Raw genomic sequence first — 24,636 nt, forward strand, 5'->3', positions numbered from 1 at the left:
GCCTGACATAAATGAGTACTACGCAAGTGAATGCGGCAGCAAATATGACTGTAGTAGCTACTGTGGCCTGTTTTATCAAAGATGGAGATGTGGGTCAGACCATTTAGTAGATTTTTAACAGTTCATTAATAAATAACAGAACCTTTCTTTACAAGGAGAATTATTCATTAACACAACAGAGTAACAAATGGGAAATCCTCACTTTCTGGCAACTGTGGTCACTCGGATTCGTCTCTGGGTGCTGGAATGCTGATACTGGGTAACAAACTGAATGGCTCCTCTGCCTCCTTGAGGTATTGGTGCATTGTGCTATGAGAAAAATGGTGTTAAATTGCTTTGTTATTTTATGTCACTTCTGCAAACACAAATAATTCACAAGCTGCCCCATTCTTATCACAACCAACACACCACGAATCTTCAACAAGCAGCCTGCAAGTATTATGGTAGAAGATCATAAAAGCAATGCTATCTCAAAGACCCTCAAAGCAATTTGCCAATGTACGGACTTAAGTAACCTGTTTATCATGAAGCAGTCCTAGGAAGCATAAGTAAAATTGTGCCAAACTGGGGTCAAGTATATAATCCTACATTAATAATGATATACAGGGAAAGTATTTTAAAGTATTTACCTCCTATTGGGGAAAGATTATGAAAAATGTTAATTTAATGGATATGACATCACCTAAAATGTAGCTGTGATCATCACTTTCTCTGCTCAAAACCCTCAATATGTCTACATTTTTTTTCTGTCCCCTTCTGTGATCTAGGCCTATGATTTTAATAGAATGGGAAACATCCAGTGTGGTTCCTTCCATTGAAGCAGACTGGCAATTTGTCTATGACTTATGGCTTTGTAGAGTTTCTGGGACAAGGAGCGATTAAGTGATCTGTCCATGGTCACACAGAGCAAATATGTGTTAGGTAAGACCTAATCCCACTGTTCTGATTCCAAGGCTAACCCTCTATTCACTATGCAATACTGTCTCTCAGATCTCCACTGCCTGCAGAATAAAAGTCCCAGATCCCAAAGCAAAGAATTCAGATCCTTTATAATCAGGCCTCAAATTACCCTCCCAGGCTTATTTCCCACTATTTAACCTCAAGCATCCTAGGCTCCAGTTAAAATGAACTACTATACTTTTCCCTTCGTTCATGATGTTCTCTTCCCTTGGAAAGGCCTCCTTTCACCTGTCAAATCTTATCCATCTTCCAAGGACTAACTTAAATGCAGCCTGCTCCACTAAGCCTTTCCTGATTTCCCTACACAATTCTGCTACTTGAAATCCTCTCACCTTCCTCCTTTGGACCAACAAAGCATTCTCTCTGTATCACTTTTACAGCACTTATATGCTATCTTGTATCAGAGTTGTCTGCTCAAGCTTCGTACTTTCCCTAGGCTCTCAAAGATGAGGATCAAATTTCTTAAGCTCTGTAATTCTCATACAATTTCTTGCATACATGGGAAAGAACCAGACTGACCTGATTAACTACTTCAAAGTAGATGGCAAGAGTTGATGTGGGATCCAGACTACAGATTTTCCATTGACTAGTACCACTAATGCCATATTCCTAAAAGAGGAGAAAAAAAAATCAAAGGCAGTTAATTGCTAATGAAAAAAGTTTACTGAGTATTACTTTCAGAACTTTTTTTCTAGATAAAAATTTCAATGCAACAGATTGTAAATTGCTTAAAAAGATATAAGATTATAAGTTTTAGTTTGTGCTATTTTAAAATTAATATATTTCAAATGAAACTTGGGTCAACTCTCATCATATCACTTGAAAAGATACAAGTGACAAACATATTGAGAAGAACATAAAGGAGTCAAATCGCGTACTAAGTACAATGAATAAGGATTATCTTCTGAGTTCCCATTATGAGATCTATTTAATTGTTTTCTAGATTTACTTTCTTGATATATTTAAGAAAAAGTTATGAACTCTAAATTAAATTTTTCCATAGAAAGATTCATATGTAATTTTTCTTTAAAAAAAATAATTAATTTATTTACATTTTCAACATTTACTTCCACAAGATTTTGAGGTCCAAATTTTCTCCCCATCCCGCCCATTTCCCCCACCCCAAGATGACGGGCATTCTGACTCTCCCTTCCCCCGATCTGCTCTCCCTTCTACCAATCCAACCCCCACTTCTACTAACTCCTTCTATTTTCCTGTAGGCAGGATAGATTTCTATACCCCAGTGCCTGTATATCTTATTTCCCAGTTGCATGTAAAAACAAATTTTTAACATTTGTTTTTAAAACCTTCCTCCCTCCCCACCCACCCTCACTGAGAAGGTAAGCAACTCCATATAGATTACACTTGTGCGGTGATGTAAAATAGTTCCATAATAGTCATGTTGTGGAAAACTAACTATATTTCCCTTCATCCTATCCTGCCCTCCATTTATTCTATTCTCTCCTTTGACCCTGTCCCTCCTTAAAAGTGTTTGCTTCTAATTACCTCCTCCCCCGATCAGTCCTCCCTTCTATTATCCCTCCCTGTCTTATCCCGTTCTCCCCTATTTTCCTGTAGGGTAAGATAGATTTCCATACCCAATTGAGTGTGTATGTTATTCCCTCCTTAAGCCAAATCTGATTAGAGTAAGATTCACTTATTCCCTCTTACTCCCCCTTCTTCACTTCCACTGTAAAAGCTTCTTCTTGTCCATTTTATGTGAGATAATTTACCCCATTCTACCTCTCCCTTTCTTCTTCTTCCAGTATAATCCTCTCTCAACCCTTAATTTTATTTTTTAGATATCATCCCTTCATATTCAACTCACCGTTTGTGTGTGTGTGTGTGTGTATTCCCTCCAACTACCCTAATACTGAGAAAGGTTTCATGAGTTACAAATATCTTTCCATATGGGAATGTAAACAGTTCAACTTTAAAAGTCCCTTATGAATTCTCTTTCCTGTTTAGTTTTTTATGCTTCTCTTGAGTCTTGTATTGAAAGTCAAATTTTCTATTCAGTTCTGGTGTTGTCATCAAGAATGCTTAAAAGTCCTCTACTTCATTGAATATCCATTTTTCCCCCTGAAGGATCATATTCAGTTTTGCTGAGTAGATGATTCTTGGGTTAAATCTTAGCTCCTTTGACTTCCAGAGTATCATATTCCAAGCCCTCAGATCCCTTAATGTAGAAGCTGCTAAATCTTGTGTTATCCTGATTGTTTCCACAATACTTAAATTGTTTCTTTCTGGTTGCTTGCAATACATTCTCCTTGACCTGGTTACTCTGGAACTTGGACATAATATTCCCAGGAGTTTTTCTTCTGGGATCTCTTTCAGGAGGTGATTAGTCGAGTCTTTCAATTTCTATTTTACCCTCTGGCTGGAGAATATCAGGGCAATTTTCCTTGATAATTTCTTGAAAGATGATATCTATGCTCTTTTTTTGATCATGGCTTTCAGTAATTTTTAAGTTATCTCTCCTGGACCTATTTTCCAGGTCAGTTATTTTTCCAATAAGATACTTCACGTTGTCTTTTATTTTTTCATTCTTTAGGTTTTGTTTTATAATTTCTTGATTTCTCATAGACTCATTAGCTTTCATTTGCTCCATTCTAATTTTTAAGGAATTATTTTCCTCAGTGAGCTTTTGGACCTCCTTTTCCATTTGGCCAATTCTGCTTTTTAAGGCATTCTTCTCTTCATTGGCTTTTTGGACCTCTTTTGCCATCTGGGTTAGTCTATTTTTTAAGGTACTATTTTCTCTTCATTATTTTTGGGTCTCCTTTAGCAAGCTATTGACTTGTTTTTCATGATCTTGTTGTATCACTCATTTCTCTTCACAATTCTTTCTCTACTTCTCTTACTTCCTTCTCAAAATCCTTTTTGAGCTCTTCCAAGGCCTGGGAACAATTTATATTTTTCTTGAAGGCTTTGGATGTAGGAGCTTTGACTTTGTTGTCTTCTGGTTGTATATTTCGATCTTCTTTGTCACCAAAGTAAGAGTCCATAGTATGAGTTTTTTTGTGCTGTTTGTTCATGATCCCAGCCAATTACATGACTTTTAAACTCTTTGTTAAGGTAGGGCTCTGCTTCCAGGGCAGGGGGTGTACAGTCCCAAGCTTCAGGGGTTTTGTGCAGCCATTTTCAGAGATATTTCCAGGGACCTGTAAATTTTCAGTTTTTCCAAGGTGGTATGATCAAAGGAGAGGTGTTTACTCCTTTCCTGGCCTGGGTTCTGGTGTATGAGTAACCACAAGCACTCTTCTCTGCCTGTCCACTGCCACCACAAGCTCCACCACACTGGCGCTCCTCCTCACCCCAGGACCACCACCCAGAACTGCGACCCAGATCCAAGCATGGGCAAAGCAAGAGAATCCTGCCTCAGTGCCAGCAAAGAGATCCTTGCAATCCCAAGGATCTGTTCTGTTCAGCTGCTCGATCCCCCCACCATCTGTGGGCTGAGAGGTCCCAGAAGCACCCCAGACTGGGACCAGACTGAGCTCCTCTCTCACCGCTGTCAGGCTGACCTTTTCTAACCACCTTCTAAGGTCTTTGGTGTTTGTGGGTTGAGAAGTCTGGCAACTGCCACAGCTTCCTGTGATTCAGTCCCCTTAGGTCTGCTCCAGGTTCACTGAGGCCTGGTCTTTGTCTGCGTGGCCCACTCTGAACTGCGCTCCTCTCCCAGCCCAGTGCAACAGACCTTTCCCATCAACCATCCAGGTTGTCTTGGGCTGGAAATTTGTTTCACTCTGTCTTTTTGTGGGTTCTGCCCTCTAGAATTTGTGTAGAGTCATTTTTTACAGGTATTTGGAGGGGTTCGGGGGAGAGCTCAAGCAAGTCACTGCTTTTGCTCTGCCTCCCAGAATCATCAGAATGTAATTTTTCAATAGCATATGATTTCTTTGGACTTTTTTGGTAACAGATGCAAAAATGCCTATTTACAGTCCAGTGCTTTCACAGTGGTAGGTTCAGAGAACATAAGATTGGAATTTGAACTCTTTAGAAAGAGTGAAATATTTATTTGATGAAAGGATAAAAAATACTACATTTAATATATTATGGCAAAGTATTTCTAGTATCTAAAGGCAACCCAATCCAAACCAACATTGAGTGTTGTTCTTATTAACTCAAAATGTTGAATATGACTCTTTAGAGATCAGAAACAGGAAAGTAAGCTGAAGCAAGTGAGGGGACATAAATTAGGTATGACCACCAACCACCAAAATCTCAACTGCTCACATTGCCTACTGTGACAGCTAAAACTGACCCATAATTTCCTAGTTTCCTCAGGTTCCTTCACCTAGCAACTCTTTGCCTCACATAAGGGAGAGAGGAAAGTTTTCAGATGACATTAAGCAGGAGGTGAGGGGAAGAGATAATATATGATTTCCTCCATAAACGGCAAGATGGAGATTGCGGAAGCCACGTCCTTATCTCATCCTACTTCCCTAGTCTTCCTAACTTTTTAGGTGTTATCTGACAAGGAAAAAAGCATTTCACATCTATTCTCTGGGAGAAGTTAAGCAGAGCCAACCTTGTTAGCAAAATTGCTAAGTTGGTAAAATTTGATCTTGGGGGTCTCTTTCTTATAATTGTACCCCTATTTTTTGTCACTACAGAGGCTTATAGGCTTCCTGTTTTCCTTTGATTATATAATGTTCTATGACATAATTTTGCCCTCCCCAACAAGTATACCATGCCATACCCACCTCATAGGGTTATCATGAGGAAAGCCTTTTGTAAATCCTTAAAGTTTTAGGTCTCTTCTTTGGACTCTAGACATACCTTGAGTTTTCCCTCTTGGAAAATAAGGAAGAACTGAAGGAGCTGGGCTATCAGTATCTGACTCCTCCCACTAAGTTAATTAATCTCTAAGTCTGTTTTTTATCTGCTCAGTCTTGATAGTCTGCTGTTCCCAAAATATAGCAAGTCTTCTTAGGCAGCACGGAGTTCTGCTCACAACTTTAGACACAACAGTACTCAGGTATTACTTAAATCAATCCTTCAAGGAAGCTAAATAATAAGCCACCTACACTAAAAAGAAAATAAGCATTTTAAAGCTTAGTTCTCTCTCTCCCAAGCATCTTTAACTTCGTAATGAGTGAGGGAAAAAAATGCACTCCAAGGGCATTGCCCAAATGCAACTTCATTACCCATAAGAATAGCAAAAGTTCTATTATGGACAAATCCTTTCTACCTAAAGAAATATAAACCAATAATTGAATGCACTGTCATTACAGCTAATAATTTTCCAACTTCTTTGGAATGAGGAAAAAATTTTTACTCACATTTTCTGACACACAAGGCCCTTTCACATTTAGAGATATACATGGACCAATTGCTCCTGAAATCTTCAGTTCTCTAGAAGTCTAAAACACAGTTATAGAAGAGTATGAAATATAAAATTGAGAACCACACCTATCGCACACACCCAATAGTTTGTTAGAAAAAATTCAACAGGACATTCTCTACAGAGAAAAAAATTATATACATTTAAATAATGTATATAATATAAAACTGTTTTCTTGCAGATCTCCACAGGATCACTGTTAATTGATTAAAATAATAACAATTCCCTCCTTCATGAACTGTATATAAATTATGTTCAAAAAACTTACACATCCAAAGTAAAGACTGCTATCAGCATCCATGAAATTTAAATCAGCTTTCTTAAGGCAGCAAGATGGCACAGTGGACAGTGTTGGACTTGAGTCAGGAAGATCTGAATTGATTCTGCTTCAAATACTTACTAGCTATATGACCCTAGGCAAGTAGCTTAATCTCTGCCTGCCTCAGTTACTTCATCTATAAAGTGAGGATAATAATAGCACCTACCTCCAAAAGTGGTTGTGAGAATCAAATGAGATATTTGTAAAGTGCTTTGTAAACGATACAACATTATATAAATGTGAACTATTGTTGTATATAAGTTTATCACCATTATCGGAATAATTAATAACTACTTTTTCAATTCATATTTCAGAAAAATCCAGATAGCAAAAATTTTAAGAATATAGTTACCAAATTTAACATTAGGATCTAGCCTATTTAGAATAGGCAGCAGAAATAGTACTAGACTATGCAAAATTTGCCTGAGATACTTATTAGTCAGCTAATTACAGATAATTTAATTTACCTTCCACATAGCCTCAGCTTTTTCATCTAAAAAGTAGGCATGACAATAACTACTACCTACTCCTTAAGGTTGTCTTGAGGAATGTTCTTTGTAAACTTTAAAACATTATAAAAAAATGTGAAATATTTAGTTATATATAAATCTCAGCTGTTACCTGCAATACCCAATTCTCTTTTGCAACATTCCCTTTTTTAACTTTTTCTTGATGAATCATGGTCAGACTTATGACCATCAATGAGCTGTAACATGTAGTGCTCTGATGGCTATTAGATTAAGTAGACCTGCTCGCCACTACAATAAATTGTTCCAAATTATTGTACTTCTCTAGACTACTTTCGCTGATCTTCGTATACTTGGACACTGGACACCAAAATGTGTTCTCATCTACTAGTATGGGTGAATATACCTTCTCCTTATGCCTCTTCTTCTGCTGCCCCATACCTGTGGTCTGAAGGCATGGTAGGGCAGAACTGAGGTGGCCTGCTCTGTGTCTAAGAAATGAATGGATAAAATAAAATAAGGTTTCATAGGGTTACTTTTCAAGCTCTTTATGGCTTTTTTTCCATTTATCAGAAGATTGATGTACATAATCAAACTACCAGAAATATGACAACTGGGTAAATAGAACATTACTATATTTACATTCCTTAATTTTTCATGGTACAAGTACCACAATGCTTTCCTGTGCAGTTATGTAACCTAATGGTATAAGAAGTGCCCATTCATAACACTAAAAAAAAATTGGGGTGGGAGGAGAAAAGATTTTTCATATCTTACCTTAACATCCAAAGTAGCACCAAATGCCATTCGAAAATCTCCATTAAAGTCTCTACTAAAAACCCTTTGGAATGTCTGCTTGAAGAGAGATGTGTTGAAGGAATCTCCCATCACCATATGACCACTAGGAATTAGAAAAGGAAGAGGAAAGGTCAAGGGTCAAAAAAAAAAACCTCACCACAGCTCACAGATTCCTCAACATTTAAGAAATGTAATCCAATCCAAAAAAGGACAACAATATGCACACAACTAACACTATTCAAGATGATATACACTAAGTTGAACTTAAAATGCATTTAACAAATGAAATCTTCCTATAAAATCATACGCTGATGTCTCTTTATGCATGGAAGTGACCGTAAATTCTAGAAGAGCACACCAACAAAGCATACATGCTGGCAAGTCCTGCCAAGCTGAAAAAGTTTCAGGTATAGTCACAGGCCTAGGGTAGGTCAAGTGTCAAGTGAAGACCAGGGATGGAGCCAAGACAAAGGCAGGGACTCTCCTGAGCTCTCCCCGCAAACGCCTCCAAATACCTTTATATAATGACTCCAAACAAATTCTAGAGCAGCAGAACCAACAAAAAGAGAGAGTTTAACCATTTTCCAGCCCAAAACAACTTAGAAGGTCGGTAGGAAAGGTCTGTTGCACCAGCATGAGAGGGCAGTGCAGTTCAGCACAGGCTGCACCAGCTCAGACTGGGCCCCAGCACACCAGGAGCAAGCCTCGGGGGACTGAATCAGTGGCAGCCGTGGTGGTTTCCAGATCTCTTAGCCCACAGATGGCAATGGGATTGGACAATGGGTCAAAAGGAGGTTTACAGGGCTCCCTTTGCTGGCACCAGGGGCAGGACTCTGCTGTGTTACCTACAGTTGGATCTGGGCCACAGTCTTGGGTCTTAGCCTTAGTGCCAGCAGGAGCACTAACACAGCAGAGCTTGCAGCCTCAGGGAAGCAGGGACCCTGGTCACAGATCCAGGGTTGAAAAGAGTGTTTGCGGTCGCTCACAAAGCAATGCACAGTACAGGAGAGTAGTAAACACACTTCTTTCTAGATCATACCACCTTGGAAAAGCCAAAAACTTACAGGTCCCCAGAACTACCTCTGAAAACAGTCACACAAAAAACCTTAAGCTTGAGATAGTGCCCCCTCCACTTGGGAAGCAGAGCCCCACTTTAGCATAGAGTTAAAAGTCAAGAAATAGGCTGGAAAATGAGCAAACAACAGAAAAAAGATCCTGAGTATAGAAAGTTAGTATGGTAAGAAGGAAGATCAAAACACACACTCAGGGACAGCTAGGTGACACAGAGGATAGAGCACCAGCTCTGAAGTCAGGAAGACCTGAGTTCAATTCCGGCCTCAGACATCTAACACTCACTAGCTGTGTGACTCTGGGCAAATCACTTAACCCCAATTGCCTCACACACACACACAAAAAAAAAAAAACCACTCAGAAGAAGACAACAAAGTCAAAATTCCTATGTCCAAAGCCTCAAAGAAAAATATGAATTGGTCTCAGGCTATGGAAGAGCTCAAAAAGGATTTTAAAAATCAAGTAAGAGAGGTAGAGGAAAAACCGGGAAGAGAAATGAGATTGATGTAAGAAAATAACGAAAAAAGGGTCAATAGTTTGGTAAAGAAATCACAAAAAAAATGAAGAAAATAACACCTTAAAAACCAGAATACGTCAAATGGTAAAAGAGGCACAAAAATCCAATGAAGAGAAAAATGCCTTGAAAGGCAGAATTGGCCAAATGGAAAAAGATATACAAAAATTCACTGAAGAGAAGAACTCCTTAAAAAGTAAAATTGGCCAAATGGAAAAGGAAGTAGAAAAACTCATTGAGGAAAGAATTGCTTAAAAGTTAGAATTGGGCAAGTGGCAGCTAAATGACTTTATGAGGGAGTAAGGAACAATCAAACAAAATCAAAATAATGAAAAAATAGAAGACCATGTAAAATATCTCACTGGAAAAACATCTGACCTGGCAAATAGATCCAGGAAAGAGAATTTAAGAACTATTGAACTACCTGAAAGTCTTGATCAAAAAAACAGCCTAGACATGATTTTCATGAAATCATCAAGGAAAACTGCCCTGATATTCTTGAACCAGAGGGTATAATAGAAATTTTAAAAATCCACCAATCACCTCCTGAAAGAGAAATCAAAATGAAAACTCCCAGGAATATTGTAACCAAATTCCAGACCTCCTAGATAAAGAAGCAAATACTGAAAGCAGTTAAAAAGAAACAATTCAAATATTGTGGAGCTACAGTCAGGATAACACAAGATTTAGCAGCTTCTACATTAAAAGATCAGAGGCTTAGAATATGATGCTCCAGAGGGCAAAAGAGCTAGGATTACAACCAAGAATCATCTACTGAGCAAAACTGAGTATAATCCTTCAGGGGGGAAAAAAATGGACATTCAATGAAATAAAGGACTTTCACTCATTCCTGATGAAAAGACCAAGGCTAAATGGAAAATCAGACTTTCAAATACACGATGCAAAAGAAACATAAAAAGGTAAACTGAAAAGAGAAATCATAAGGGATTCAATAAGGTTAAACTTTATATTCCGTGGGAAAATGTTATTTACATCTCCCAAAAACTTTCTCATCATTAGGGGAGTTAGAAGGAATATATATAGAAAGCAGAGGTGTGAGTTGAATGTGATGGTATGATTATCTAAAAAAAAAAAATTTAAAGGATGAGAAAAAAGACTGCACTGAGAGAAGGTGAAAGGGATAGGGAGAATGGGATAAATTATCTGACACAAAAGAGGCCTGAAAGAGGTTTTACCGTGAGGGAGGGGAAAATGGGGGAAGAAGGGAGGGGAGAACCTTACCCTCATCAGAATTGGCTCAAAGAGGGAATAATATATAGATGGAATAACTCAGGTGCAGAAATCTTTCTTACCATACAGGAAAGTAGGAAGAGAAGAGGGAAAGGAGGAGGGGGAACTAATAGAAGGGAGGGCAGTTTGGGGGAGGGAAAAGTCAGAAGCAAAACACTTTTGAGAATGGACAGGGTAAAAGGAGACAGAGAAGGGAAAACGGGGAAAACAGGATGGAGGGAAATACACAGCTGGTAATCACTACTGTGAAAAAAAATTTTTACAGTGACTTCCTCTGATAAAGACTTCATTTCTCAAATATATAGAAAACTGAGTCAAATTTATAGAAATAAAAGCCATTTCTCAGCTGATAAACGGTCAAATCTTATGAACAGCAGTTTTCAGACAAAGTAATCAGTTATCTATAGTCACATGAAAAAAATGCTCTAAATCACTACTGATGAAAAAATGCAAATTAAAACAACTCTGAGCTACTACTTCACACCTGTCAGATTGACTGATATGACAGAAAAGCAAAATGACAAATGTTGGAGGGGATGTGGGAAAATTAAAACACTAATGTACTACTGGTGAAGTTGTATACTGATTCAACCATTCTGGAGAGCAATTTGGAACTATGTCCAAAGGGCCATAAAACCATGCATACGTACCAAGCTACAACTACAACTACATCAATATCCCAAAAAGATAAAAAACAAAAAGGAAAGGAGCTGTGTGTACAAAAATATTTATAGCAGCTCTTTTAGTGGTGGCAATGAATTGGAAATTGAGGAGATGTTCATCAATTGGGGAATTGCTAAACAAGTTGTTGTACACGATTGTGATGGAATATTATTGTGCTTTAAGAAATGGTGAGCAGGATGCTCTCAGAAAAATCTGAAAAGCCTCAAATCAACTGATGCAAAGTGAAATGAGCAGAACCAGAAGAACACTGTACACAGTAACACCAATATTATGTGATGATCTACTATGAAGAACTTAGCTATTCTCAGAAATACAATGATCTAAGACAATTCTGTAGGACTTAAGATGAAAGATTCTGTTCATCTCCAGAGAAAGAACTAATAGAGCCTGAATGCAAATCAAAGATACTTTTTCTTTACTTTTTTTATTTTTCTTGGGGATTTTTTTTTGCCTGTGTCTTCTTTCACAGAATGACTTACATGGAAATATGTTTTGCATGACTACACATGTATAACCTATGTAAAATTGCTTGCCTTTTCAATGAAGGGGAGAGGAGGGAGAGCATATGGAAATCAAAATTTGAAAAAAAAAAGACATTAAAATTGTTTTACATGATTTTAGGGGAAAAAATAAAATATTAAATAAGATTAAAAAAAAAAAGATCAACTTAAGTCTGATGTGCCTCATCACAAGGTTAAAGGTAAGGAGCCACAGGGTGATGAATGCTTTGGTCGTGTCATCAGTTGCAATGTGCATAGTAAAAAGAGTATCAACATAATGAAATCAGATTTACTAAAGTATTAAAGTTATGTCTACTAAATTGAATGATGCCAAATTCAAGTCATAACACAGCTCCCCCTATTTAACAAAGTATAATAGTTAAGCAAAATCAAGCAACAAAGCAACAATTTCTCATGTTACATGCAACATTACACAGGAATAGTCCCTTACCTCTCGTTGACAGGTAAAAAAGTATGTTTCCACTCATTTTCTAAAATCTTTTATCTAGCAGCTAATAAAGTAATTAATTGACTGGCCATCTTCAGAATTTCTACCAAGGAGTCAATATAAATTAAACTGCCCAGGATAGATTTTTAGAAGCTTGAGTCTAGGATTAACATGAATTTAATTTTCTTCTGACAATGAATCAAGATATACCTATAACCCACCCCCACACACATATACATACATGCACACACATATACATACATGTATATGTATGTATATGTGTGTAGTTGTACACATATAATTAACTCAAAACTTTTTTATTGTCGATATCCTTTTTTATGTCATGTAATTTAGCAAATCAGAGTAATCTGCTGAATAACAGTATGGTGGGTTCAATAGTCTAAGTAAAGACCTACTGAACAGAACAACTTTCAAAGAAAACAATACAAAAGGAAAATATTCCCTGAGGCACTGTTTTCAAATTCAAAATAATACTGTAATAACAATAACCAATGTTTATATAGCACTATGTGTCAGACATTATGCTGAGTGCTTTACATTTATTATCTCATTTGATCCTTGCAAAAATATTATCCCAATTTTACAAATAAGGAAATGAAACCTACAGAGGTTAAGTAACTTGCCCAGGGTCAAAAAATACTAGATACCATGTATCTAGGATTTTAAGTCCATCCTTAATCTAATGGTTCTAGCTGCTATTTCTCTTCCCTTAAAACAAAACTTTTCTTCTCCCATAGTACGTTCACTGTCAACATACCCAGTAAGATTTGCACAACACTTCATCTCCAGAAGACCAGTTTGATCAAGGGCACAGGCGTAAATATCGATGCAGTGACCATTTGTAGCGGTACGATTAGCAAGCATCTCATAGTGCTGCAACAAGAGAAAAATTGCTTTAAATAATATTGCCAACATAATAACATTCTTTACATGTTTTTATATATTTTTTGATTCTCCTAAAGGGAATAATATTCAAATTTGTAAATAATTATGAAAAAGATATTCATTTTATACTTAAAACATATCACTGAAATATAATAAACATTAATTCATCTGAAAAACAACTTAAAAATCCTATATTTAATGACTTCTACATTAACTAGAATTCAATAATTCAGAAAGTTAATTAAATCTGGCCAAAATCAATAAAATCACCAATCATCAGCATTGTCAGCCAAGTTACAAATATTCATGGGATTGTGGGAATTGAAGGGTATCCTTGGTATGCTTGTAGACTAAGTGCAAGATATTACTAAAAGTTAAAAACCTCCACCACAGATCTCTGAATTGCATCTTCTAAGTACCTAGGGACAATACACATTGATCCTTCTGAAATGACATCGACCAAGTTCAGTAGTTTCTAGGATGCCTAGGTATAGTATGGATTTGTTAATGGGCAAACTACCACTGTTTTCTTTATTTGCAAGTACTTACTTTGGTTGCCTTTTTCATAAAACGTGCATTGTCTTTCTCTATGTCATGCCAGGAACGAATGGGAACCTTTAATTCATCTCCAACTACCATGCCTGGTCCTTGAGTGGGTGGGCCTCCAGTAAACAACATAATTCTGGCTCCCGTATTTGGAAAAGTGCCCTAAGGATATTAATTACATTGCTTTAGAAACACACTAATTAGGAAAATGTGGTTTACCCGTTTTTCTTTCTTTTTTTTCTTTTTTTAACTTTTAAAAAATTTTTAAATTCATTTATTTATTTTTAGTTTTCAACATTCACTTCTATAAGCTTTTGAGTTTTAAATTTTCTCTGCTTCCCTTCCCTACCCCCTCCTCCAAATGACATGCAATCTGATATAGGCTCTACAGATACATTCTTATTAAACATATTTTCACATTAGTCATGTTATAAAGAAGAATGAGAATGAATGGGAGGAACCACAAGAAAGAAGAAACAAACAAAAAAAAACCACAGAGAGAACAAATAGTGTGCTTCAATCTGCATTAAGACTCCATAGTTCTTTCTCTGGATATGGATAGCATTTTCTATCATGAGTCTTTTGGAGAAGAGCTAAGTCTATTAAAGTCAGTCATCACACAATGTGGCTGTTACTGTGTACAACATTCTCCTGGTTCTGCTCACTTCACTCAGCATCAGTTCATATAAGCCTTTCTAGGTTTTTCTGAAGTCTGCCTGCTCATCATTTCTTATAGCACAATAGTATTCCATCACACTCATATATCACAACGTGTTCAGTCATTCTCCAATTGATGGGCATCCCCTCAATTTCCAATTCTTTGCCACCACAGAAAGAGCTGCTATAAATATTTTTGTACAAGTGGGTCCTTTTCCCATTTGTATGATCTCTTTGGGATACAGCCCTAGAAATGCTATTGCTGAGTCAAAGGGCATGAATAGTTTTATAGCCCTTTGGGCATAGTTCCAAATTGCTCTCCAGAATGACTCAATCAGTTCACAACTCCACCAACAATGCATCAGTGTTCCAATTTTCCCACATCTTCTCCACCATTTATCATTTTCCTGTTTTGTCATGTTAGCCAATCTGATAGGTATGATATGGTACCTAAGAGCTGTTTTGATTTGCATTTCTCTAATCACTAATAATTTAGAGCATACCAGTTTTTCTAAGGAAAGAAAATCTGAATGAATTTTCCTTCACATTTATAAAGGTTAAGAATATTTTCCATTCAGCAAGACATCTTCCTCCAATTCAAGCCTTTCACCAACTTACTGTCAGTATTTCCTATGATCCACTTCTCCCACCTCCCCTCTATGTTTCTCACCTAAGTAATGGTACACTCAAATGTGTGAGATAATAATGAACTACATTTCCATATATACTAAAATAAATAGTTAATAAATTGCAGATACTACCAACAACCAACAAAAACCACCAACTTTTCTTAATCTCTCTGTTTCATTTAAGAAGACAGAAAAATCTAAATTACCTTCAATAGGAGCAGGTAGGTGGCCCAGTGGATAGAGCACCGACCCTGGAGTTGGGAGGACCTGAGTTCAAATCCGGCCTGAGACACATAACATTACTAGCTGTGTGACTCTGGGCAAGTCACTTAACCCTGATTGCCTCATCAAAAAAAAAAAAAATTACCTCCAATAAGCCAACAGCAATGGACAAAGCGACACCTGTGGATCGCAAGGGTCTTTTTCCTTGAGTTACTGGCCATGGGTCCCTTTGTAATTCCCCAAGAAGATCTGTCAGGTTCATGTCAATCTTATGAACAGGCTGCAGAAACCTACAAGATTTCAAATGAGCCCATCAGTATCAGTTTAAAAAAGCACTCTGGTCTTTATGCATGAGCAGTCTATCAGATTAACAAACCTTTTGCTTCAATCTTAAGTAGTGAACAATTTCTAATATGACTCGCCAAGGAATTCAGTCAGTATGATTTATTTATTATATATACTTCCAAAGACGTATCATTCACAAATCTTATTCTTGATATTAAAATTAAACACTCTTTTCAAAACTAAAAACTATCCTAAGGTTCCATTGCTAGGCATATACCTCAAGGAGGTCAAAGAAAAATATGCCAAATATTTATATTTGTATTAGATTAGATTTATATGCTAAAACTATTCAGAAGCATTTTCGGGGTAGCAAAGAATATAGGCAGCATGCCTATTGGGGAATGGCTAAACAAGTTCTGAAACCTAAATATAATGGAATAAATGATGAATATGATGGTTACAGAGCAGCATGGTTAGACATATAAACCGATATAAAGTAAAGTAAGTAGAATCAGGAAAACAATATACACAATGACAAAATTAATGGAAATGGAAAGAACAACAAAACAGCTGAAACTTGATGTTATGAAATTATAATGCCCAAGCTTAGCTCCAAAGAAGAGATATGAAAAGGAACATTCCTCTTTTCTTTGCAGAGGTAGAGGTGCTACGAATGTGGAATACTGAAGATAATGTCAGATTTTTCTTATGTTAATTTTTCCAAATTAGGGGGTTTTTTTGTATAATTTATTGTAAGGGATGACTCTCTGGGAGGGGAGAAGGAAATTGCTAAGTTGGGACAAAATAGATCAATAAAAATATATTTTTTCAAAATCCAAACCTTATCTACATTGGGAAGACATTAAATTAAAATCTAAAAGTAATGAATTAAAAACCAGTTTAAATTTTTTTATAAGCTTAAAGTATAAGAAAAAAAGTTTTCGGTGCCTTTATAAAAATATCAAAAATTTGTCCATGGGAACTTAAACCACAAGTTCAAACGCTTATTTTTCATTAAAGGAAAAAGAAGACAGTTGGGAACACTGTGAATTCCCTCATACTATGGGTCAAATAACAATCTGACCTTACCTGCTTGATATAAAAGGTTGTCCTTGTGGTTGAACAGATCTTGCTTGCTGAGCAGACATAGCTGGCTTGGTAAGGCCTAACATATCCTAACAAAAGAGAAGAAATAACTCAGTTTCCAAAATGTTTAAAATCTTTTAAAGAATTCTTAAAGAAAAGTTTCTAGTGTTTTGTGTATTTATATCCAAGAAACAAACCTGTATTTGCTTTGCAGTCAAATCCTTGGTCCCTCGAAAGACATAGCTTTTTGAGATTCCTTCACAGCTCAACTCATGAACCTGCACCATTCTACCAAAGGTGATTAGACCCACCAGAGCATCTGGAGGAAGAAGACTTAGGGACATCTGCAGAGACTCTTTTAGAGCTTGAAGGTCTTCTTCTTCCAGACATGTATCAACAACATAGAGAAAAATCAAGGGTGTCTGAGGCCCTCGCTTAAGAAAAAAGAAACAAGGCATAAGAAATGTCACATAAATAATATCTACCCCCCCCATAAAAAGAAAAAGTTCTTGAAAGCTATTTCTAACTGCAATTAAAACAATTTCTTAATCTAATATTTTAATTTTATATATATTTAGTATTAACCTCAACAAACAAAGAAAAATTGAAAAGAGGTCTAGCAGGGGGAAGTGAGCAATATGTTCTCTTCTTAGTGTGCCTGGGCAAAAAGGAATAAGCCCAGCACCATATGTAAGAAATTGCTGTAGCAGAAAGTCTAGCATTCTCCTTAACATCAGATCCTTTCCTCAAAGCAGGGTGGACATGAGGAATAGCCAGCAGCCGAAATAAATATGAATATTCAGAAGTCTGGCAAGAAGGACTTAGCAACAGAAAACGAGGGTAGGAATCATAATGATTTGTCCCAAACTACTAATGCTAAAAGTCAACTGCAAGCAGTAACGATAACTTAATCTTGGTATTCACTGAATGTAAACTCCCCTCATACCTAATGATGACAAGAGATGATGTGAACATATTGGAATTATTAAATCAGTTAAGACTGTAACATCAAACACTTGACACTTACCAGCTGTGTGACTTTGGGCAAGTCACTTAACTCTGACTGCCTCACCCAAAAAAAAAAAAAAAGACTATAACATCCATCAAGCTGCCTATTATGACTAGATAAAAGCATTCAGAGTTGGAAGGGACTTTCGAAATCACCTAGTCCTAGGATTCTTAATCTGGGGTCCTTGTTTTTTTTAGAAAATACTTTGATAACTGTATTTTATCATAATTGGTTTCAAAACCTCTGTGATCCTATATATTTTATTTTATGCATTTATACACATGCATAAATACATATGTTATTCTATGAAGAAGTCAATAGGCTTTACCAGCTTGGAAAAGGGGTCAATGACACAAAAAGGCTAGGAATCCCTAATCTAGTACAGTCTCTTTTCTTTATAGCTGAGAAAAGTGAAGCTCAGAGAGGCAGAAGTGATTTGTTCAAAGTCACACAGGGAGTAAGTCGAAGAGGGGACTGAACCCAGGTCCTCTGACTCCAGATCCACACCACATTGGAGGCTGACTACATCAGAAAGGGAAGTAGAAGGGGGCTAGAAATTTACTCAGCACTCACAATTTCTTTCTAATAAGATGAATATACCTGATGTTTAACCTGCTTGGAAACTTGAGCATCAGAAAAACCTCACTGCTTTCTTTTTGAGTTCCATGTTTCTTATTCTATGTTACCGAAGACATGCATTCAATTACTAGAAATGTTCACTATCATCATTCAATCTAAAGAGGCTGAGCTTTACTACATATACCTCACATCTTTTTTTTTAAGTTTAGTGACAAACTTTATTAAAAAGCCAGATTCAAAGTTAATTTATTTTTGTATTTTAAAAATTCAAAGGAGAATGTCAATCTATAAAAATGGAACATCGTCATATTTATTCTTGAGAGGAAAGATAGCTACATAAACCACATATTTACCAGGTTAAACATCAAAGCTAGAATTTAGAAAACTCATAGAATTTCAGTCCACATGGAAACCATACTTATTCCATGGCCTAAAGTAGGGATCAACAAATTGCTAACACTATTTCTCCCAAGACTTAAAAATCTACAATACTATTGCTGTCACTAAAAACCTACTAATACAACTGCCTTTCCTCTATAATTCTGACTAGTAAGAAAAACAAAAGACTCAAAGTATACATACAGAAAGAGATTCTGTAGAACATTGTTAAATTAATACTAACAAATTACCTGCACTATGTACTCAATTGTAGAAAACTGGGGCATCAATTCTGCAGGTTGATTCACCTCAGATATGCCTGCATATGCTGGAGGAAACTAAAAAGAAAAGGAAATCATTTTAAGGTATTCATAAAGCAAAAAAAACCTTAAAAGATTATAAAGCTGCTAAGTAATACAATGAACTAAACTTCAAACATTAAGACCTTGTATTGGTACATATACTTGAAATTACTTATACTAAAAAGATTCAAATCATAAATAACTATAAACACATATTTAAGCTGGTTCCCAATCTCCATTCATTTTCACATGTACTTTTATATTTTTCCATTGATAAAGATGTCCATGCAAATATTGAACTTCTAGTTCCTAATCTTTCTATTATTTCATATCTGTCCAAAATTATTTCCTCATATTTTCCCTCCTTAATTATATTATCACATTATATTAATATAACAATCTGTTAAGTCACTCTGCAACTGGACCTCCCAGGTTTTCAGGTTATAAAACTCTAGTATGCACTCCCAGATTTGCTCTTTAAAAATATTACCACACTTTTCAGTACTATCAACAATAAAGGCATGAACTTATTTTCTATACTCCCACCAGCACTGAGCTTAGTGATTATTGTTTATTCTTTCCAATTGTGTAGGCACAAATTGTTTTTAAAACAATCTTTGTTGTTTCTAAAAATTTAGAAGTAGTATATATTTCAAGGTGACCATTTACAATATATGTATCTTCTTTTCTTTGGAAAAAGAAAATGCATCAAGTACCTCAGTTCTAGAGTGGTAAACTGCCGTGGTCAGATGTGTTCTCTACGTGCGTGCCTTACTACCACTGTAATTTTGTGCCCTCTCATCCCCCTCCTTATCTAGGAGGATTGTTTGTAGGAGACTATGCCCCCGGTGTTGAGCGAAATGCTTTGTAACTATTGTCCTTGCTATGCCATTTGAGTAAATGCCTTTGCTAAAGAACTGAAACTACTGTCTAATTAAAGGTAAGCACACCAAAGAAGAGCTCAAGAGCTAGCCCCTAGGACAGGCCTGCACAAACCGCAGCTCCCCAAAGGAATTCGAGGGATCTGCGAAAAATATAGAGGATGTTTTCCTCCACTCTAGGATGACGGACACTCACAGGGTCACTCTAAAATCCTGGAAGTAGTAACAGTCAACCCTCTGAAGAACCAACAAGACAATGGCAGTGTGAGTTGGGAGAGTGAGCCTTGAAAGGGATGTCAGATAAGGTTTCTATTATTCCATCCATTAAGTGTCACAGCGTCATAAACGAAAAGGATACATATAAAAAGCATCTTTTTAGTTGCTTCATTTTAAACATAATTCACCTACCTGATTTCTCTGAAAACAGAAATTACAGGCCCAAAGCTTAGCTCGATAATCAACCTGACTGTGAAAAAAGAAAATAAAATATTTAAATATATAGTTATTAATTTTAAGGATGAAATACTTACATGCAAATTTACAATAAACATATCTATACTCTTATAAGTTACTGAAATGGATTTTTAAAAAATTTTGCACAGGATTTCCTGATCAGATATACCAGTTAATCATTTAAACATGTCCTTGTCACATCTGTGGAAACCACACTTTACTACAGGTAAAAGGTCTATCAGACTAACATTCAACTATCAAGGTACTATGCTTCTTAAAACTCTTAGGGGTTACAAAATTATTTTAGTAATGAATTTTTAAATGAAAAATGGCCTCCTTGCCGTTCCTCATATATAATACTTTATCTCCCAACTCTGTGCATTTGCACTACCTGTCCCCCAGGCCTGGAATATTTTCCCTCAATTCTAATTCCAAACTTTCTTGAAAATTCAGCTCAAATCCCACCTTCTGCAGGTTTTTCTTTCCCTCCCACCACAAGGATGTTCTCCCTACACTGCTAGTCCTTTCCCTCTAAAACTACATTCCATGTACATCATATGTATTTTGTATATATATCCATTAAAATATGAGCTCTTTGAAAGCAGAGACCATGTTTCGCCTTTCTTTGTTTCTCCAGTGCCTAATACATAATAAATGCTAATGAATATCTGCTGACTGACTGAAGTTCTGATAAACTACATTATTCTAAACAGACCACCTTTTGGTCTATACCACAAAAACACTGTACATATTTCATTCTAATTATCATTATATCAATATTTTAAAAATTCATACCAAAGTGGATTGAGAACTGCTTTACAAGTTGGCCTGCTACAAAGTACAGGTTCATATTGTACTGGAGGTAAATCTGGACGTTCTTTTAAGGGAGTAAGTAGACATGCCAGAGGGACAACCATTCTTGTGGCCTCAAGGCGACTAGATGGCCACACATTCCAACTGAAACGAACACCATCTTGCTCCTCATTTTGCTGGATAAACTCCAGATAGGTTGCCATGGTCTGAAAAGGAACTGACATTAAAATTTTAATATAAATATATTTATCACCAGTAGTAAACTAATCTAAATAATATTTATCAATCAGATGCAAGCATCTCAATGGCCTTTCCCCAGAGTGGCCCCCATCTTCTGATTCAGGACTAGAACTGCACCTTTCACCAAGACCTATCCAAGAGCACAAAGAGATGTTACCAGTATTAGGAAAGATCTGAGCTATTAAATTCAGATATATAAGTACTCTTTTGCTATTGATCAATTATTGTAAAAATCAGTGCAAAATCTCCCTAAATAAAAACATTATAAGTAAACAGAAAAGGAAAGATAGCTCTTGTCAGTCTGAACAGATAAACTTGCCAGCTAATGTTAATTTAACCAGTATACCCCAAAAATATGGGAGAGGAGGTTGTAAAAATTATAATATTTGACATACATGGAATTCCTTTTTTTTCATCAAATATACACAGGACACTGTTTAGAAAATATATACCTTAAATAGTTGACAATTATATGGGGTTTGCGATTATATTAAGGTTTGCAAAGTGTTTTATATGTACTATCTCATCTAATTCTATGGAATCCATCCCAGCTAACTACTACATCATGTAGCCCCAAGGGGTTTGACACAGAGACCATATAAAAGTGGTTATATGAGGTATATTCTGTAAGGTTGATGTGTATAATTTAAGCTAGATAGCTCTAGATATTTCTGATATTCCGTTGAGCTCTGTTACTTTCTGGCCATGTAAAAGTTCACTTAAGATCTCTGAGGTCAGCATCAAAAGACCTAGGATCAGCACTTGATTCTGATGCTAGCTATATCAGCTAAGACTATATAAATGTGTTATTAGCAGTACCCTCCCTCTCTGCACTGTAATATTTGGGTTCAATCAGTATGTGACAAATGTGTTCCTTTGTGAACTGTACTTTCTTATTCCATTTCCCCTATGCTGCTAACTTTGAAGAAGTACACACAGAATCTTCTCAGTTCTTAATGGTTATGCCATAGTAGTCTTTGGCCAAAGCTCACAAGCACCAAAAGTATGTTTTCTTCTATGCTGTATGTGATTATGTATTCTCTGTTTATTATGTTCATACTTCTAAACTCAATCTGTCATGTTAAAGTATTCAGTCTAAATCTTCCAAACCTGGGTAAACCCCAGTTCCACTGTGTGTCTACACATTCTCTTCCTAACCGCTCTAAGGTAAAAGCCTAAGACAATAAAGAATTTGGCTACTAAGAGCCAAATGGATAAACTTCCTGGAGAAAAGAAATAAAGCACCCAGTTAACACTTTCATGTAATGAAAAATAAGGCCTTGATAGATATGAGAAAAGAAAAGTATCTCAATTTGCTAAACACCATACTGTAACTATATGGAACTGAAATAACTGGGAAGTAGTAAAGGAATAGTGGAAAGATTCCTGGCTAGGAAGTCAAAGGCCCTGGATTCAAATCTCAAATGTGACTTCTGGCAAGTCATTAAGCTTCCCCAAGCCTCATTTCATAGATGTGGAAACTGAGGTCTCTAAGGCCCCTTCTAGCTCAATTCCATGATTCTAGGATAAATATTCAAGGACTGACATTCCTTGAGCAAAACAGTACCTACACTGTATTACAATGCAAGTATACAACTCAAACATGACTTCTGAATAGAGTCTAAGCTCCTGTTCATCACTTTTGTAATCAATGAAATGCTTTCACCCTGATATAGCACTCCAAACTGCATCTCCAACCTTCAAGTAAAAAAGGTATAAGTAACACAAACAGTAAGACTGTCCTACACACAACATGCATTTAATAAATTTTGGTTGATAATGATGAGAAAAGAGTCTAGCTTTACTCTCCTGATCCACAGCAGGATTTTAGCAGACATGAAATTCAGCAATCATTAGATAACAGATTTAAAGTTAGAAGAGGTTTTATAGTGATTTACTCCAAAGTCCCCATTTTACAGAAGAGGAAACTGAGGCTGAAAGAAGTTAAATGACTTTTTCAAGATCACAGGTATTAAGGGGTAGATCTGGAATTTGAAGACAGGCTTTCATAACCTCTCATCTGGTACTCTTTCCACCCGCACCACAATACAAGTTATGACTGAAACGCCAAAAGGGGAAAATTCAAGTAGGAACGAAACTACGAGGTACACTGCCCGAGCCTGTGGACTTCTGTGACAACTTGACCAAAAGTTGTACTTCAGCCAAAAGGCCCCGGCTCTCCCAAACATGACGCCCCTTTCCCAGAGGTGACCAAATCTCCCCTGCCCCCCAAGAACGGCGCGTAGAGCTTCTAAATCTCGGGTGGGGTGGGGATGGGGGGGTCCGTCTCCTCTCCCTCCCATCCTCACTGGCTCCTCGTCCTCTGACCGGAACAACTGGAGACTCAGGGGAAAGCTCTGGGAAGGCCCTAGGGTCATCCTCCGGACAGTCCGGCTCTCCAGACCAAGCCAGGACCGGCCAGAACTAGCCCGCCGGGGCACAGTACGAGCACCGTGAGCCCCGGGGGAAGGAAAGCGAAAGGCTGCGGGACGAATCCGGGGTCCCCGCGGCCCTCCATCCCCCCCTTCCTCCCCAGGCCGGCAGGGATACCAGGGCCCCAGCCCCCCGGCCCCGGGCCACGCGCGTTCCTCCCCCCTGCCTCCCTCTCTCCTTGCCTGCCCCGGGCGCGGTGGACCATCTGTTCCCAGAGCCTCAAGTCCGCTCACCTAAGCCAGGCCGTGAACACCCAGAGACGGAAGCGACCGGCAGCCGCCCGGGCCCAGCGCCAAGTCCAGCTCAGCGGGACGCCGGTTGGCCGGGCAGCCGGCGTGCGTCGGCGCCACGTCGCCCTCCCATCGACCAATCAGAGAGGAGCACCTCCCCCCTTCCGAGAAGGAAAGAGGCAGGAGGTCGGGCGAAGCCGGGGTCGCCACGTTGGGTCCGGGTAAGCGGCGGACCCAGGAAGCCCGAGTCTCCGCCCCCGAGTTCTTCAGGAATCGCCTGCGGCCAGAGACCGAGCCTGCGCGTCACCTAGTGACCGAGCGAGCCGGATGCATGACGTCAGAGACCCGGAGCTGGGCGGGGCGGATCAGAAGACACTTCGGGGAGCTCGGGAGGGCGCCACCGAGGGAGGAGCCCCAGCTGACCTCCGAGCGTGCTGGAAACTTGGGGTGCGAGGAGGCAAACGAGCTCCGAGGGTGACTGGGCCAGCAGTTCTCAGGACCCCTGCAGGCGCTTAAAAAGTGAGAATTCCTCATTGCTGGAAACTCCGAAGAGCTTTTGTTTATGTGGATATAGCTACTGAATTTACGTTAAATTACGTTAAATTTTAAAATATTAATTCATTTT

At 37.7% G+C, this 24,636-nt stretch overlaps 1 protein-coding gene across 4 annotated transcripts in view; it reads right to left on the minus strand.

The window, feature by feature from the left end:
• Positions 1-24,100, minus strand: part of SEC23B (Sec23 homolog B, coat complex II component) — a 39,933-nt gene extending 15,833 nt beyond the window's left edge. The window contains exons 1-13 of one of the 4 annotated variants that reach the window (XM_027840392.1): positions 24,015-24,100; positions 21,091-21,325; positions 20,251-20,308; positions 18,911-18,997; positions 16,891-17,127; positions 16,697-16,782; positions 15,468-15,612; positions 13,818-13,976; positions 13,141-13,256; positions 7,874-7,997; positions 6,249-6,329; positions 1,480-1,569; positions 203-309 (exon numbers count right to left, since the gene is read on the minus strand). In XM_027840392.1, coding sequence (XP_027696193.1) covers positions 203-309; positions 1,480-1,569; positions 6,249-6,329; positions 7,874-7,997; positions 13,141-13,256; positions 13,818-13,976; positions 15,468-15,612; positions 16,697-16,782; positions 16,891-17,127; positions 18,911-18,997; positions 20,251-20,308; positions 21,091-21,311 — 1,511 coding nt within the window. In that variant the 5' untranslated portion in view covers positions 21,312-21,325; positions 24,015-24,100. Of the gene's footprint in view, positions 1-202; positions 310-1,479; positions 1,570-6,248; positions 6,330-7,873; positions 7,998-13,140; positions 13,257-13,817; positions 13,977-15,467; positions 15,613-16,696; positions 16,783-16,890; positions 17,128-18,910; positions 18,998-20,250; positions 20,309-21,090; positions 21,326-23,963 lie in introns of all 4 variants that reach the window. The other 3 variants (XM_027840394.1, XM_027840393.1, XM_027840395.1) reach the window with 3 other exon arrangements.
• Between the last annotated feature and the right edge of the window lie 536 nt (positions 24,101-24,636).

This window comes from Vombatus ursinus, unplaced genomic scaffold, assembly GCF_900497805.2.
Source record: "Vombatus ursinus unplaced genomic scaffold, bare-nosed wombat genome assembly UNPS02014841.1, whole genome shotgun sequence".
Taxonomy (NCBI): Eukaryota; Metazoa; Chordata; class Mammalia; order Diprotodontia; family Vombatidae; genus Vombatus; species Vombatus ursinus.